This window comes from Anabrus simplex, chromosome 1 (genome assembly GCF_040414725.1).
Source record: "Anabrus simplex isolate iqAnaSimp1 chromosome 1, ASM4041472v1, whole genome shotgun sequence".
In the NCBI taxonomy this organism is placed as follows: Eukaryota; Metazoa; Arthropoda; class Insecta; order Orthoptera; family Tettigoniidae; genus Anabrus; species Anabrus simplex.
The window spans coordinates 457,905,379-457,922,396 of NC_090265.1; the positions used below are offsets into that span (position 1 = coordinate 457,905,379).

The following is a 17,018-nucleotide window of genomic DNA, read 5'->3' on the forward strand; positions in this document are numbered from 1 at the left end:
CTGAGTAGAGGTGGGTTCAATTCCCACCCCAGCCATCCTGGAAGTGTTTTTCCGTGGTTTCCCACTTATCCTCCAGGCAAATGCCGGGATGGCACCTAACTTAAGGCCACGGCCGCTTCTTTCCCTCTTCCTTGTCTATCCCTTCCAATCTTCCCATCCCCCGCCAAGGCTGCTGTTCAGCAGGTGAGGCCGCCTGGGCGAGGTACTGGTCATCCTCCTCAGATGTATCCCACCGACCTAAAGTCTCACACTCCAAGATACTGCCCTGGAGGCGGTAGAGGTGGGATCCCTCGCTGAGTCCGAGGGAAGAACCAACCCTGGAGGGTAAACAGATTAAGAAGAAGGAGAAGACGATTATTATAATTTATTGTATTTCAATTTCTTCGTAGCTATTATTTTTTGTACGTATGTATTGTGACCGTGAGGTCACAGCTGACTGGACAGGTGTTGGTGTGTGGCTTGTGTTCGCTTGTCGGCGAGATGGGGTGTGCGCAACCTTGGACGAGGACGAGAACAAGTTTTTTCTACGTGAAGAGGGCGGCCGGTCGGCTAACAAAATAAAAAAATAAAAATGAAGGTTGGCGAGAGAAAAAGATGCTAGCGCGTGTCACTGGTAATTGCGAGGAACGATATGAATGAAATATTTCTAATATCTTTGGCGGCGTGACATGCATAATTACGGAAGGCTCAAGGTTAAATTAAAATAAACTGGATAAATAATAGCACATTTAGAGGATATAAATTACAAACTAAACTTTTGAACTAATTTACACGACCTTTTGGCTAAAATGGTGATAAAATTATATATTCATACGGTAGAAGAATTTAGTATCTAAATTGACTTTACTTCCGTGCACGAGCACCAGACACGATATTTAAGTCATGTGATAAGAGTACTCCCTCTCACAGACTAACGTGTTCCCGGACTATCATCTTCAGTCGCTCAGAGCCCTTGACAGCAAGATTTTCAACATAGAACATCGTGAATACTGTCGTCAGGAACAGTGGCTTCACTCCTGTGCTCTACACTTCTGATAATTGTATACAACTTAGAACAGTGCTGTGATCAGACGTCGAATGTGCAGATATTAATCCCTTAAGTACGTGTCATTTCCAAAATACAGTTACGTGTGTGTTTGGAGTTTATTCTAAAGCACTTTGTGTAAGTTTCAGCTTTCTCACGAGTGAACGTGGAAGACTTGGGCGTGATCATTTCCAGAAGAGGACGGAACTTCGCATTATGGATTACCAGCGCTTCACCATGAAGTTCTAAACCATCGACCACCGTCGGCGGCGTCGGGATGCAGATTCTTTCATCCTAGCATGGCTGATTGAGAATCCAGACTTCCAGACGTGAAGATTTCTCCTTAAGTTAAGTCGATTACGTCTCATTTATATCTGTTCTATGTAGTTTTGTTCTATTCTTTCTTCCTTCTTAGTAATCTATTTTGACACATTTTATGGTTGTATATTTTCTCGAATATGTCGTAAAACTGACACATGTGATTGCTTAATGACCATGTGGCCATGAATTTGACAGCGAGGGTTCTGATAAAGTTATCCATGTGTTATCGACACCATCTTTGCTTATTGAGTGAATTTCGTCACGAATACGAGTTGATTTATGTCCGATGGATTTAATGATAGGATATTTTGTCAATATTTTTAATATTTTCCTTGTAATGGAACTTCTACTTGTACCTCGTGTCTGAGATAACGTGTCATCGGGATATTAAGTCTGAATTCTATGTACGAATTTAATGAGAATATGTGCATTGGGGCATGTGATAATTAATTGGCGTAATTAATCATCGAGACACATTTAAGTGGATATTATGTATTTGTAGGACGATGGTAGGTCCTGATATTTCGTGGCTACACATATTTGAGATTAGGATGCGACAAGTTAGAGTCGTCATTATGGTACACTGTACGTGTAAAGTATATGGAATAATTGCGCATGATATGAATCTTCGTGAAACTGAGCTTTTCACATGTTAATGTCGTGATATTATTAAGCCTGATGTTGATTAGGTTGTAAGGTGAATATGGATTATTCGAGATGAATGCAGTGTAGTCTAATATTAGTGTCTTCAGATGAAGAAAATGAAAGTCCATGTTAATCGATGTACTTCTTAATTCGTGGGAATATCCCAACTTTTCTCAAGTAATTCAATAATTTCAAGTTAAAGGTACAGGTGAATGTTCGCGAAGGCCTTAGGTCTGAAGAACAGATCTTCGACGAAATATCTCAATAATATTTGATTCGTGACTATGCAAGTTCGTTCGTTGATGAAATTTTTCGCTCTCATGAGGTAACTCAATCTTGCTGGAACGTAATAAATCTGTTAACAGGAGAGTAATATAGTTGATCGACACTCGTCGACATGTAAATAGTGTAGATATTTTCTTCTTGGTAATCACAGTCTTCTTGACAATTTCCGTAGTTAGCTGTAGATGTAGTAATTTGCTAGTAGTTAGAGAATTATTTTCTATGTGTCTTGTTCGGATAATGTGCGACACTTTGATATTAGCGATGGATAGTGGACGGGGTTTCCACATGGATGATATTCTCCCCATTTACTTATGTTCGTAAGCTCAGAAGGCGTTTTATTTTGTTTAATTATTGATCAGATGCTTAAAGTTCAGTATTAATTCTCACGAAAAGAGATGTGAGACGACGTGAACAGGTATATCCGACGTCTCGGATTAACTTAGAGAAAACCAAGGCAAATTCAACTTTCCATTTTATAACTACAAAATTGTTAATATAACGAATGTAAATTTTATTTTGCTATAATTGTTAACTTATTGAACCTTAGAGATTTCTTTATTATACTCGTTCTTACAATTACTGCATTTTTTCCTGATTGTCGATGAAGGCTTGGCCCAGACCTCATTTTTCTGAATGACAATTTTTGATTCAACTTTAAATAAATAATTTAATGACTTTAAAGACGATAAAGAAAATTAACAATGTAAAATACTCTGTTAGAATATTAGGGAAAACAACTGCCGTGTACCATCCCATTTGTTTGCATTTAGGTTTGTTACATCAAGAGCCATATTAAATTACATAAAGTAGTGATCATAGTCATAATCACAGACTTCAGGATGGTTAATATTTCATTTAATTAAATAAAAGTGTCATATCTGTTCTATACCTGGAACATGCTTATTCGATGAACCCTATGTTAATCCTGCCACATTCATTTATTTTATAAGCCTACAGCCATCGAACTGAGCACCCCTGGGGTGTCTCGTGTTCGCTGACTGACTACGTCGGGGACAGTATGTATGTTCAGTCCGTCAGCGATTCCGCTGGTGGGATCCTCAACAGGGGAAATGAGGAGTGAGGTAGTTTCCCGTTGCTTTCCTCACCGAGCCAGAGTCGCTATTACATATCAGTCTGCCAAGCCCACTGAAATGCATATTCTACACCAACCGACCCTACGAGCAACATTTTCACACCATTCATAGCAGGGACTGGCTGCATAAGGATTTGCATTACTAGCATCGCTCATACCTCAGTCACTTTCATATTGTCAAACCCAAGGATAAGACAGAGACAGATCTATGAAAGTAACAAAATTGCTCTAGCCTATACCAGAAGACATAGTGCACTGTAAACACCAGGTTCTGCCAGCAAAGGCATATTTTGTACGTAGGGAGCAAATATCCATTTATGTTATATTGTGTAGTATATTACAAGTTTTATGTTCAATAAGTTAGCACAGTAACATAGTAGTGGGTTTCATTTCTTTACCTTATATTGTTCGTGTATTACTGGTTAAGCGTAAGACAGGGACAAGTTTCCCTAACATAAATCGTTTATTTATTTATCTGTATATCTATCTAGCCGGCCCTGTGGTGTAGGGGTAGCGTGCCCCGGGTTCGATTCCCGGCCATATAAGGGATTTTTACCTGGACCTGAGAGCTGGTTCGAGGTCCACTCAGCCTACGTGATTAGAATTGAGGAGCTATCTGACGGTGAGATAGCGGCCGCGGTCTAGAAAGCCAAGAATAACGGCCGAGAAGATCCGTCGTGCTGACCCCACGGCACCTCGTAATCTGCAGGTCTTCGGGCTGAGCAGCGGTCGCTTGGTAGGTCAAGGCCCTTCAAGGGCTGTAGTGCCATGGAGTTTTTTTTATATCTATCTAAGTATTTTTCTCATGATTTTTCGTTCTTTTATTTCCAATATAGCTTTCAGACTTTTCCTATTCGGCAATGGTGGGGATAATTATTTTTAAATGTGAAGTACAACTGGGCAACCATCAGGAGTGAAGATGTAGCCTAAGAGGCCCAAAACTTCGAGAAATGAAGGTATCGGCAAAAGGAAGGGAAGGGGCACGAAGGACGTGAACATGAATGAATAAGAGATGACCAAGTCAGGTCGGACAGGCTGGTTGAAAGTGAGGAGCCTGCCACAAGTAAATGGAAACCATTCCAGACTCAGCTAGGGAAACCTTGGTCGCCAAACCACGTTCTTAAGTTCAGAGCCCCTGCTCTTTCTTTGCCTCAACTTTTACGACATAGAGGGGGATACCGTGGGTATATTTTACCGTCTACACACATAGGAGGATCTTTCATATACATAAGAAAATTGCCCTTGCATATAAGGCCTCTGGTGGAACGATACAAGCTCAGAGGACGAAAAATTAGTCACCTTGGTGCGCACCTACAGATGGATAATTAAGTCTGTACAAATGGTGCCACGCCCTAGTCCCCTGCTCAACCGAACGCGCACTGCCTCTGGGTCAGTATAAGGCAGTAGCGATCAGTGAAACATTGAGGTTTCAAGCGGACAGTGTACGTCAGCATGGATAGATACAAGGATTAGTGATGGACGACGCTCTCGCTCGAGACTCTCGAGACCAACGTCACAGATCTCGACACTCTCACAAGAATCTCGAGACCGAATCGTCTGTGCGACGTCCCAGTAACTAAGAGTGTAAGCTTAATAGTACACCATCAGCGTTCTCATATGGAAACGTAGTGATGAGCAGTCTGAGACGGGATCTCGAGATTTCCGAGACTAGCGCAGGCACTATTTCTCGCGAGAAATTTCGAGAGATCTCGAGAACATTGTCCCGCATTGTGTGGCAAGAAGCGTGTCGTAGGCCTACAGGCAGTCGTAGCTGAATATTTTTTGTGCCGAGTATGCGATTAGCCAACCACGGGCTTTCTCCATTCCGTAAATACGTGTCAACAAACGACTAGAGCCTTTCCTTTCTACCGAGGTCTATTTTGACGCAGTATAACATAATTATAAAGGATGCGCATTCTGGCATTGCATGCAGCCGTACATATATAAATGAGTAGGTTACTGTAGGTACACCTTCCTGGATGCTAGAGACGTGCATTATTCGAACTTCAGACGGGGCAAGATGCGCTTTGCTTCATATGCAACCACCATGAGTGGGACGTGTAATGCCTGAGTTTGCTCCAATTCTTTAGGCAGGTAGGTGTTCATCGTTATCACGCCCCACATTCAATATCAAATGACCACTGCTTGTGTTTGCCGATATTTTGGTGACGAAGGAAATAGTTACTTATAATGCTATAGAGTATTCGCGTCATAATTAGGTAATTCGGTATATGACGGCGCAATGTGTAATTGTGTCTAATTGTACCATACAACTTTAAGATGATGCGCGAAACGCATACTTATGTGATAATCCGTCACTTTTTTTACAAGTTAATTTACGTCGCGACGATGTGACAAGAATGGGCTAGGAGTGGGAAGGAAGCGGCCGTGGCCTTAATTAAAGTACAACCCCAGCATTTGCCTGGTGTGGAAATGGGACACCTCGGAAAACCAGGGCTGCCGATAGTGGGGCTCGAACCCGCTATCTCCCGAATACTGGATACTGAACGCGATCAGTCACTTAAAAACCTATATCAATGAAGGGAGAATCGTCACAGAACACCTCAGGCCCGGTCTGCGTAGTGATGGGCAACGCTTTCGCTCGAGACCCTCGAGACTGACGTCACAGACCTCGAGACACTCGCGAGATTCTAGTGACCGATTATCCTGTGCTGCGATCTGTGCGACGTCCCAGTAACTACGAGTGTAAAATTGATAGTATACCATAAGCAGTTATTGCGTGAAATAACGTTCTCATATGGAAACGTGTGAGCCAATAAATGTTTTCGATAGCCTGGAAATGTACTTCATGTTCAATTATGAACTCGAACATTTTAGATTACACGTTCCACTCATGTGTAATAGTGGCTGCATATGCAGTAAAGCACATCTTTCCCCCTCACAAGTTCGAATAATGCTCGCCTCTAGTATCCATATAGCTGTACATACTACCTACAGTTATTCACAAAATATACAGCGTTATTCAGCTAAAATGTCCACCTAAAATAAGTCGTGAACAGTTCAAGATACTGACATTCTGTTCTCACTTTCGTTAATGGTATTAAGGGATTCATAGTTGAACATGCAGGTCGGAAGGTGCAGAGTGGGTTTCGGCCCTTGGATTTCATCCCTTAAGAGGCTACGGCTTGTTCGCGGTCCAACAGCTCTGTACACTGACCGGCCAACCGAGCAGAGGAAAGTTGGCCACGGCTCTACCGTGGCTCGACGCATCTGCATTCGGGAGACGGGTCAGAGGCACAGGGCTGGACTTCACGCCTGGCCCCACCCGTCGGCTGTCCTGAGAATGGTTTTCCGTGGTTTTACATTCTCCTGCACTAAGGCGAATGCCGGGACAGTTCGTAGTGTACGCCACGGCCGCCCACCCCCTCACCTTCTCCGCATATCTCCTTCACCGTAACAAATCTCCCGGCCTGAGAGACGGCGTAACCGTCTAAAAGGCCCGCCTCCCCCTTCAGCGGAGGAATGGAAACGTTTCGTAGTACTAGTATTAGTAGTAGTAGTAGTAGTAGTAGTAGTAGTAGTAGTAGTAGTAAACATGCAGTATATTTCCAGGCTTTTGACAAAATTAATCGACTCACTCGTTTCCATATGAGAACGTTATTTCACGCAATAACTACTTATGATATACAATCAAGCTTACACTCACTGAAAAAGGGGCAATCTTTGGCCGTGCCAATCGCCATACGGTGCGTGAAGTTGCTGGATGCGTTGGTGTTTCGCAGTGGGTTGTTCAGCGTGTCTACAAGCAGTGGTATACTACACATGGCCACGAAACACGTCCGAATTGTGATCGAAAAAAGATCCTGACTTTGAGGGATCGGAGACGCGTTTCACGGCTTGTGAATCAAAATCTCTTCCAACCCCGAGAGGAATTGCTGCAGTCAGTGAATTAAAGTCCATTCCAACCTGTTAGCGAGGGTACATTGCGACGGAAACTGCATGCAATGAACACTTGGAGTCGGTCGCCTTGCAAGATGCCATTGCTCACACAGGCACATAATGCTGCGCATCATCAAAGGGCAAGAAATCATCGAACGTGGACAGTAGCTGACTGTCGGAGCGTAACATGGTCTGCCTAACAACGTTTTTGGCTGAATTCCAATGACGCATGTCGTCGAGTGCACCGAAGGTCAAATGAAGCATTTAATCGTGGATGTGTGCAAGGTCATGTTCAAGCCGGAGGTGGGTCTGTGATGTTTTGGGGGTGTTTTTCGTATCATGGATTGGATGCGCTCAGTAAGATGACCACTTACATGAACCAGTATGTTTATTTAAACATTGTGGATGATCAGGTGTTACCTTTTAGTCAATGTCTGCATGATAAGTATGCTATTGATACCCCGATTTTTCAAGATGTCAATAGCAAAGGTCATCGGGCTAGGCGCATTTGCATCTGGTTTTACGAACACTCCCACACCCTGTTACATCTCTATTGGCATGAGCCAGGTCGATATTCGTTTAGAAATTTGTTTTCTCGTAGGAAATCTGAAGGCTTACTTACCTTCGCCTGATATCCTTGAATTGGCTGATTTTTGGCAGCTATGTCCAAGAAATCAGTCGTATTATTATTATTATTATTATTATTATTATTATTATTATTATTATTATTATTATTATTATTATTATTATTATTATTATGCCCGACTCGTTGGCTGAATGGTCAGTGTACTGGCCTTCGGTTCAGAGGGTCCTGGGTTCGATTCCCGGCCGGGTCGGGGATTTTAACCTTCATTGGTTAATTCCAATGGCCCGGGGGCTGGGTGTTTGTGCTGTCCCCAGCATCCCTGCAACTCACACACCACACACAACACTATCCTCCACCACAATAACACGCAGTTACCTACACATGGCAGATGCCGCCCACCCTCATCGGAGGGTCTGCCTTACAAGGGCTGCACTCGGCTAGAAATAGCCACACGAAATTATTATATTATTATTATTATTATTATTATTATTATTATTATTATTATTATTATTATTATTATTATTATTATTATTATTATTATTATCATTATTATTGCCATGAATAAAAATGTAAAACTAACACCACCGTTCTCGGACATGTGAGAGTTAAGCCTACTATTCCTCTTTCATTACTGGCATCATGCCTCAATGTCTATTGTCTAAAATCAATTAATCATTCATTCATACTGAATGGCAACACAGAAACAATGGACGACGCTCACTACACTGAAGAGAAGAGCTGCTCAGATCCGATCATTGTCAGTGTGATTTCATAACACCGGGCATTACAATGGAACCCGGTGATCTCTTCATGCCTTTCATCTAGTATTGTCTCTAGCGTAGGCTACTACATACCATCTAGAGAAACCTGTGGACTGTTTCTTTGAAACACTAGAAGCTATTAAACAGTTCCTTAGACTTGCGACCAGGTATACAGACGAGTTTAAGAAGTATTTTCCGAATAGAATCAGTAAGGGTAGTAATAAACAGAACTCAATAGTTCCATAAGAGCAAAGGTGACGTTTGGTGCTTATCTAGGTATTAATTCCTCTCGGATGATCTGTGACTGTTTTAATTACTACTAGGTGTCTGGTGAGTGATTATCGGTGTCAGTGGCGGAAACTGAGTAACAAATATTACCTCTGCACGAGCAGTACTGTCACGTATTCCCAAAACACTAAATGAACTTTCTTAGTAATTCAAGAAGAAAGTCGTATATTCCACTGTCGACTTATATAATACAACTTAGAAACTTTTCAATCCGTTGAAACACTAATTGTAACACTATAGCATAACTGTATAAAATTACGCAGTATTAAAAACTTGCATGTTTTAGTAGTAACGTTTCCGTTGTACATGTATCGTGAATTTCCCTCGGGTTTATGAAAAATTTTCAAAGAAATTCTTACTGGCTCCATCACGCATCAATGCATAAGTTTGTAATATGTATACTTTTGAAGAGCAGTAGTGTTACGAGATAGCTGAAGTGAAGCAAAGAGTGCATTTTTTAATTTACTCGTGGGAACATGGCCAAATTTAATACTGATTGGGGTGGTGGCAGCAAGATAGGACTCCTTACAGTGTAAAGATTAACCGTCTTACTATTAAAAAGTCCTTATACAGTTGTTTAACTCTTGTTTAGTTATACAGTGAATAAACCCTGTATAAGCGATTTACATTTTTTTTACATTTGCTTTACGTCGCACCGACACAGACAGGTCTTATGGCGACGATGAGGCAGGAAGGGGCTAGGAGTGGGAAGGAAGCGACCGTGGCCTTAATTAAGGTACAGCCCCAGCATTTGCCTGGTGTGAAAATGGGAAACCACGGAAAACCATCTTCAGGGCTGCCGACAGTGGGGCTCGAACCCACGATCTCCCGAATACTGGATACTGGTCGCACTTCAGCGACTGCAGCTATCGAGCTCGGTTTTTACATTTTTCTTTACATTTACATTTTACTATACAGCACGTATACACTCGTTCCAAGGCGTAGGAAACTCTTCCTGCAGTTCACTGACGTATTTCGCACGTTCACCGCCTTTATGATCGCTTCTGCTGGTTATCTACGAGCAAAACGTTCCAGAAAATCGCACAGTAGCACGGCATATCGAAAAGGCAGTGGCAACACTAAGTGAGACAGCTGGAAGTTGGCTTGTACTGATATCAACATTTCTTCAGCTTGCTTGTGTAATGAACGCCAAAAAAAGAAATGGAAAGGCTTAATAAAAGATCAATAGCTCCTAACTGGGATAGTACGGAAAACGTAAGCAATTGCAATTGAATCGGCGAGCTGAGAAGGGTACACATTTCAAAATCCTTACTTTTCAGTAAAAAGGAAAAACTGTTTTGTAGCTTGAAAGAAAGGTTTAATCAAAAAAGTTCCTATTAGGCATTTATACATCATATTTCTGCGTATTCAACTACAAAGTATGGAAATCATATCACGTACGGTTTTCACGTTATACCATTTTTTATGTCAAGGAATATGTCCCTTTTTATACTCAAATTCGATAAAGATCTAAGATCTTTATAGAGGCAGATAATGTATAATAAACTCGCAATTTCAAAAGTCTATTAAACAGTAACACATTATTACACAAAAATACGCCCAAACATAATTTCTTTTGTAGTCATTCATTGTCATTCCGTCTCTTTAAATTATTTTACTTTACGAAGATATCTAGCCTCCATAACCTCTGAATGGTGTATGTCTTCTATGTTTAAAATATCGTGAAGATCATCAACGTTATCGTCCATTCTTTCAATGTGTGTTCAATGTTAAATGGATAAGTTGAATATTTCACCACGATTATATTACTGTAGACAATAAATACCACGAAAATAAACTGCTCACTCGTTACTTTTCCCGCTACTCGCTGCTATACAATGCTTATACAAGGGTCCTGGACTGTATAAGCAATTCAATGAATAACTATAACAGATGTATACACAGGAGGTTTATACACGGTTTATTAGTAACGAATTTCACATAAACGGTGTATAAACCTTGTATAAAAGTTATACACCGTTTATTAGTAAGACGGTAAGCGTAGAAGAAAAAATAAATCCTAATTAAAATGGCCAGGCCTGCACGCATCATGTTAACGATACCTTTTCCATTAATCCATTTTTTCTATCTTTTTTTAAGTCGCAACCGACACAGAGAGGTTTTATGGCAGTGATGGTGTAAGGAAGGACTAGGAATTGGATGGAACCGACCGTGGCCTCAAGTTAGACACAATTAGGCCTGCCTGGTAAGAAAAATAGAAACTATGAAAAGCCATATTCAAGGTTGCCGACAGTGGAGTCCGAACCCACTATTTTCAGAATCCAAGCTCACAGCTACGTGACGTATACCACGTAGCCAACTCACTCGGCGTATCATTCTTCTTACCATTTACTGTATAGTGAAGAACTTCATAAGTCGCTTTTTGTCCCCCAAACAGTGTTCATAAAACTGTATATATCTTTCTCAATCGGAAGCCATATTTTGGGTCTAGCTACCCCGGAAGGGCATATATAGTAAGTGAAGATGTAATACCCCTCCGCCGGGCTGAGTGGCTCAGACGGTTAAGGCGCTGGCCTTCTAACCCCAACTTGGCAGGTTCGATCCTGGCTCAGTCCGGTGGTATTTGAAGGTGCTCAAATACGACAGCCCCGTGTCGGTAGATTTACTGGCACGTAAAAGAACTCCTGCGGGACTAAATTCCGGCACCTCGGCGTCTCCGAAGACCTTAAAAAGTAGTTAGTGGGACGTAAAACAAATAACATTATTATTATTAATACCCCTCCTCCCCCCCCTAGTACGTTGGCACTTCATTGTGCTTATCACAGGATAGATTGCAGTGATATAGTTCCCGGCGTGCTAGCCGGCCAGTGTGTTAGGAAGGTGCGGTATCCAACCGATAAGCCCATGACGCACTGAGGAGAAACACTGCTAATTTTTGACGACTGAGTTTCCTGACTTTGATTTAAACTGTATACAATTTAGTGTTACACTGAATCCACTCATAGCCTATATATTTCCAGTGCCCACTGTGATTACACCATACTAAAAAGTCTTTCGCACGTATCTTCAGATATTCGAAACAAGGTAGCATATCAGTAGCACTGAAATAATTAACATATTTTTCACTGAACTCTTCAACAGCCTCCTTTTTTTCAGAGAATTTTCAAATTTGAAAATTGATCAAATATTAAGTATTCCTGAATAATAACTCCTTTCTCCTGCATTAATTCCACATATTGCTCAACATAAGACCAGTGTGGGATTTTATTGAACCCTTATCCGTTGAAAAACATGTTGTGATTAGTAAACGTTCTTAACTTAGCTCCACCGTAGATTCATTTAATTTTAATTTTCTTGTTATCTTAGATACTGCGAGAGAAGACTATAAAATAGCTCTATACTTAAAATAGAGAGAGTATAAAAGTGGGCACCCTAAAAAGCAGATTACATGCACACATAACAAAATACGTTTGGTAACCCTTGAGAGAAGTGATCCGCAGTTTCGTACTGCAAAGCAATGCTACGTACTGCCTTCTAACTTTTACCTACAACTTAAACAGTCCTTTCCTAGCATTAGACTTATCTTATTTTTAAATAATTCTTAAATATTTAAAATTTGACGGTAGTTCCAGATATGGCTGATTATTAAACTACAATGCCACTGCTCGGCTTTATTCTGTCGTAGATTAACGTTTCATTCACCTGAAATTTCAGAAATAAAATTCCTCTCTTCTTACAATTCTTCCTAGCCTTCACCTGAGGTGAGAAATATGAGTGATTTTGCCCAATTTTACTGCCGAATGCCTTTCCTGGCGCCAACTCCTATTTAGAGGGATGTGCTCACTATTGCGTGTTATCGAGGTAGTTTGTACAGTAGTGTGATATGTTGTATATAGTGAAAATGTGTGTTGATGAACACACACAGCCCCCGAGCTAGAGAAATTAACCAGACCAGATTAAAATTCCAGGTTAAAAGTCCAGTGCAGTGGCCGGGAATCGAGCCCGCGACGCTATGAACTGATGTCCAGTGTAGTGACCATTAAGCCACGGGGCCAGAAGAGGTTCCATGGTTCTCTATATTAGCCCGCATAATTACAGACATCTACCTGGGATTTATGATGCATATATCAGTGGTTCCCGAACTTTGTGTGCGTCCACTGAGGTGGGACAGGGAGGGTTGAGAAATCCTTTATAAGGTGGGCACAGACAACTTTCTTGAAGGAAGGAAAAGTTGAATTGATAAATAGTCACTAATATAGGATGTATACAGTCTCTACAGTCTCCGTCCATCTTCTCTTCGAACATCGAATATCTCTTTTCCTAGCGGGCACATATTGTAGGGTTCATTTCGGGATCCACACCAACTGAGATAGTACTTTTAGCGACGCTGGGATAGGAAAGGGCTACGAGTGGGAAGAAAACGACCGTGGTACAACCCCAGCATTTAGCTGATGGAAAAATGGAAAACCACGGAGAACATCCTCAAGAATGCTGATGGTAGGGTACAAATCAATCATCTCCCGAATTCAGTCTAACAGCAACATACCTGAACCACGCAGCCGACTCGTTTAGTACACAGGTTTAATTCTTAAAGGCGGCCGTCTAAATAGCTAGTGTGCTTGTCTTTCTTCCAAGGGTTCCAGGCTCGATTTACGGTTGAGTCGAGGATTTTAACATTCATTACGTATTTCTTCAAATCAGGAACTGGGTGTTTGCTCCCTATTCAGCAATAGAATTCAGCATTCGTAGGGCCCCATAGTCACAGGCGCGTAGCTCGCAAATAGGCGATCTGCAGCAGGTCCCTCCCAAGCCCATATATTATTATTATTATTATTATTATTATTATTATTATTATTATTATTATTATTATTATTATTATTATTAAAGGCATGTTTTTGTTTTCAGAATTCAGACTAGTTAATATGAGTGGAAGTAATTAATTTAGTAATGAAATGGCGTATGGCTTTTAATGTCTGGAGTGTCCGAGGACATGTTCGGCTCTCCAGGTGCAGATCTTTTGATTTGACTCGCGTAGGCAACCTGCGTGTCGTGATGAGGATGAATTGATGATGACGACACATACACCCAACCCCCGTGCAAGCGAAATTAACCTTGATGGTTAAAATTCCCGACCCTGTCGGGAATCTAACACAGGACCCCTGTGACCAAAGGCCAGCACGCTAACCATTTAACCATGGATCCGGGCAATTAGTGAAATGTTTATTTAAACTTTTCTTCAGACGAACACTGGATTTCAAGCAGAAACCTGATACTGACACTTCGTTGCCGTGTGATTATTTTTATACATTTCAGTTTTCATCCTAGCTTTGTTAAAATTCGTTTCCTTCCTATTGCGTGAATTTTGAAATCCTTTAATTTATTCTGCAGTATTCTCAAATAAAGGCCTAATTCTTTTAAGGGAAATATATTTGAAATCACGATGTGGGAGAGATATGATTTACATGTTTACAACTGATTCAGACGTACTCCCTGTTCCAGAGGTATACTGAATGGGAGAACTGAAATTTGCCATAGCATAGAACTAAAGTTATACAAATTCAATTGTAGAAATTCAATTTGTTACAGGTATGTGATGCCCTTAGCAGTGATGGCTTATTTGTACGTGCGCGTGTCCAGAGAGCTGAAGATCCAGGAAGGTCCCATGGCAGTCATGATGTTCGAAGCTCGTTCCAGGGAGGCTCAGTCTCGTGCCAGCTCTTCATGTCAAGACTTCAGGTAATTATCACAGTTTCTCTTGTATGATTAGTATCCTTAAGTCAAACCTTTCTGAGACATGCAAATAATCAGAAAAACATTAGCTCGTTAAGTTCGATTTCATATATATATATATATACATAGGTATCACCTGTTAAGAGACTACCACTATAAAGTCTAACTGTTGTACACTGACTGACAGTGACAATGCAACACCAAGGAGGAGTGGTTCGAAAGGGATGAAAGTTGGGGGAAAAAACAGAGACGGCACGGACGAATAATTGATGTTTATTTCAAACCGATATGCAGGTTACACAATGCGCACGGCATCGACTCATTAGGATGTAGGACCACCGCGAGCGGCGATGCACGCAGAAACACGTCGAGGTACAGAGTCAATAAGAGTGCGGATGGTGTCCTGAGGGATGGTTCTCCATTCTCTGTCAACCATTTGCCACAGTTGGTCGTCCGTACGAGGCTGGGGCAGAGTTTGCAAACGGCGTCCAATGAGATTCCACACGTGTTCGATTGGTGAGAGATCCGGAGAGTACGCTGGCCACGGAAGCATCTGTACACCTCGTAGAGCCTGTTGGGAGATGCGAGCAGTGTGTGGGCGGGCATTATCCTGCTGAAACAGAGCATTGGGCAGCCCCTGAAGGTACGGGAGTGCCACCGGCCGCAGCACATGCTGCACGTAGCGGTGGGCATTTAACGTGCCTTGAATACGCACTAGAGGTGACGTGGAATCATACGCAATAGCGCCCCAAACCATGATGCCGCGTTGTCTAGCGGTAGGGCGCTCCACAGTTACTGCCGGATTTGACCTTTCTCCACGCCGACGCCACACTCGTCTGCGGTGACTATCACTGACGGAACAGAAGCGTGACTCATCGGAGAACACGACGTTTCGCCATTCCCTCATCCAAGTCGCTCTAGCCCGGCACCATGCCAGGCGTGCACGTCTATGCTGTGGAGTCAATGGTAGTCTTCTGAGCGGACGCCGGGAGTGCAGGCCTCCTTCAACCAATCGACGGGAAATTGTTCTGGTCGATATTGGAACAGCCAGGGTGTCTTGCACATGCTGAAGAATGGCGGTTGACGTGGCGTGCGGGGCTGCCACTGCCACCGCTTGGCGGCGGATACGCCGATCCTCGCGTGCTGACGTCACTCGGGCTGCGCCTGGACCCCTCGCACGTGCCACATGTCCCTGCGCCAACCATCTTCGCCACAGGCGCTGCACCATGGACACATCCCTATGGGTATCGGCTGCGATTTGACGAAGCGACCAACCTGCCCTTCTCAGCCCGATCACCATACCCCTCGTAAAGTCGTCTGTCTGCTGGAAATGCCTCCGTTGACGGCGGCCTGGCATTCTTAGCTATACACGTGTCCTGTGGCACACGACAACACGTTCTACAATGACTGTCGGCTGAGAAATCACGGTACGAAGTGGGCCATTCGCCAACGCCGTGTCCCATTTATCGTTCGCTACGTGCGCAGCACAGCGGCGCATTTCACATCATGAGCATACCTCAGTGACGTCAGTCTACCCTGCAATTGGCATAAAGTTCTGACCACTCCTTCTTGGTGTTGCATTTGCTCTGTCAGTCAGTGTATTTGTTTAGTAACTGAATAACGTGCTAAAAGCGACAGTTGATATCATTGCCATAGGTACTGTAGAATCTCCATATAGTATTCATCTTAGACCCAGTGAAACGATTCATGATTGAAACTGGGCAAATAGAGGAAGATCACGTTAGAACAATATATTCATATCATTGAAGTGGAGACTCTAATAGATACCAGGAGTACTCTTCTATATTTTTTACCGAGAATATGTAATACGTTTCATATTTTCTAAATCAGTTTACTGTAAATGGAACCAAAATCTCTGTGCATGGGGATATAGAATACACCTGTGGTATTCCCGTGCATGTAGTAATAGGCGACTAAGAGGGGTCAACGTGGCACGGCACTAGATCCTGGCGTGGTACTCGCGAATTTGGCCGCTTCTGAATAGAAGGGTAGAAATACATACGCAATTATTCCCTGCCTGCTGTGCGAATCAAAGGATGTCTCGGCCTTCTCTTCGCTTTTGGGTTATTTGTCCAAGTCAATATTCATGTACGTGCTTCTTAGGGAAGGACGTTTTTCGTGAACGAGTACGAGCAATAGCCCAGACGGAATCTACATGGCATCGAATGAGAGTGCCATCTCCTTGACAGTAGTATTCGGATGAGAGCACAGGGCACAGCTGAATGAGTGAGCAGCAACCCCTCTGTGTACACAGAGGTGGAATATATCTACATGGGACCGCTAAACTTTGGTTAAATAGTGGCAATAGCGGCAGCCCGTGATCGGAATTGGTGAAATTAAGGATGAAATGTGAAGAAATGACAAAACGCAATAAGTCTCTCCAGAGTTGTCCTCTGTCACTCT

General features: G+C 42.4%; 1 protein-coding gene across 1 annotated transcript in view; it reads left to right on the forward strand.

Moving 5' to 3' along the window:
* The window catches only part of LOC136873103 (neuropeptide Y receptor type 2), a 289,478-nt gene that overhangs the window by 211,076 nt on the left and 61,384 nt on the right, over window positions 1-17,018 (forward strand). Inside the window, 1 exon segment of the mRNA XM_067146685.2 lies at window positions 14,451-14,612. Coding sequence (XP_067002786.2) covers window positions 14,451-14,612 — 162 coding nt within the window.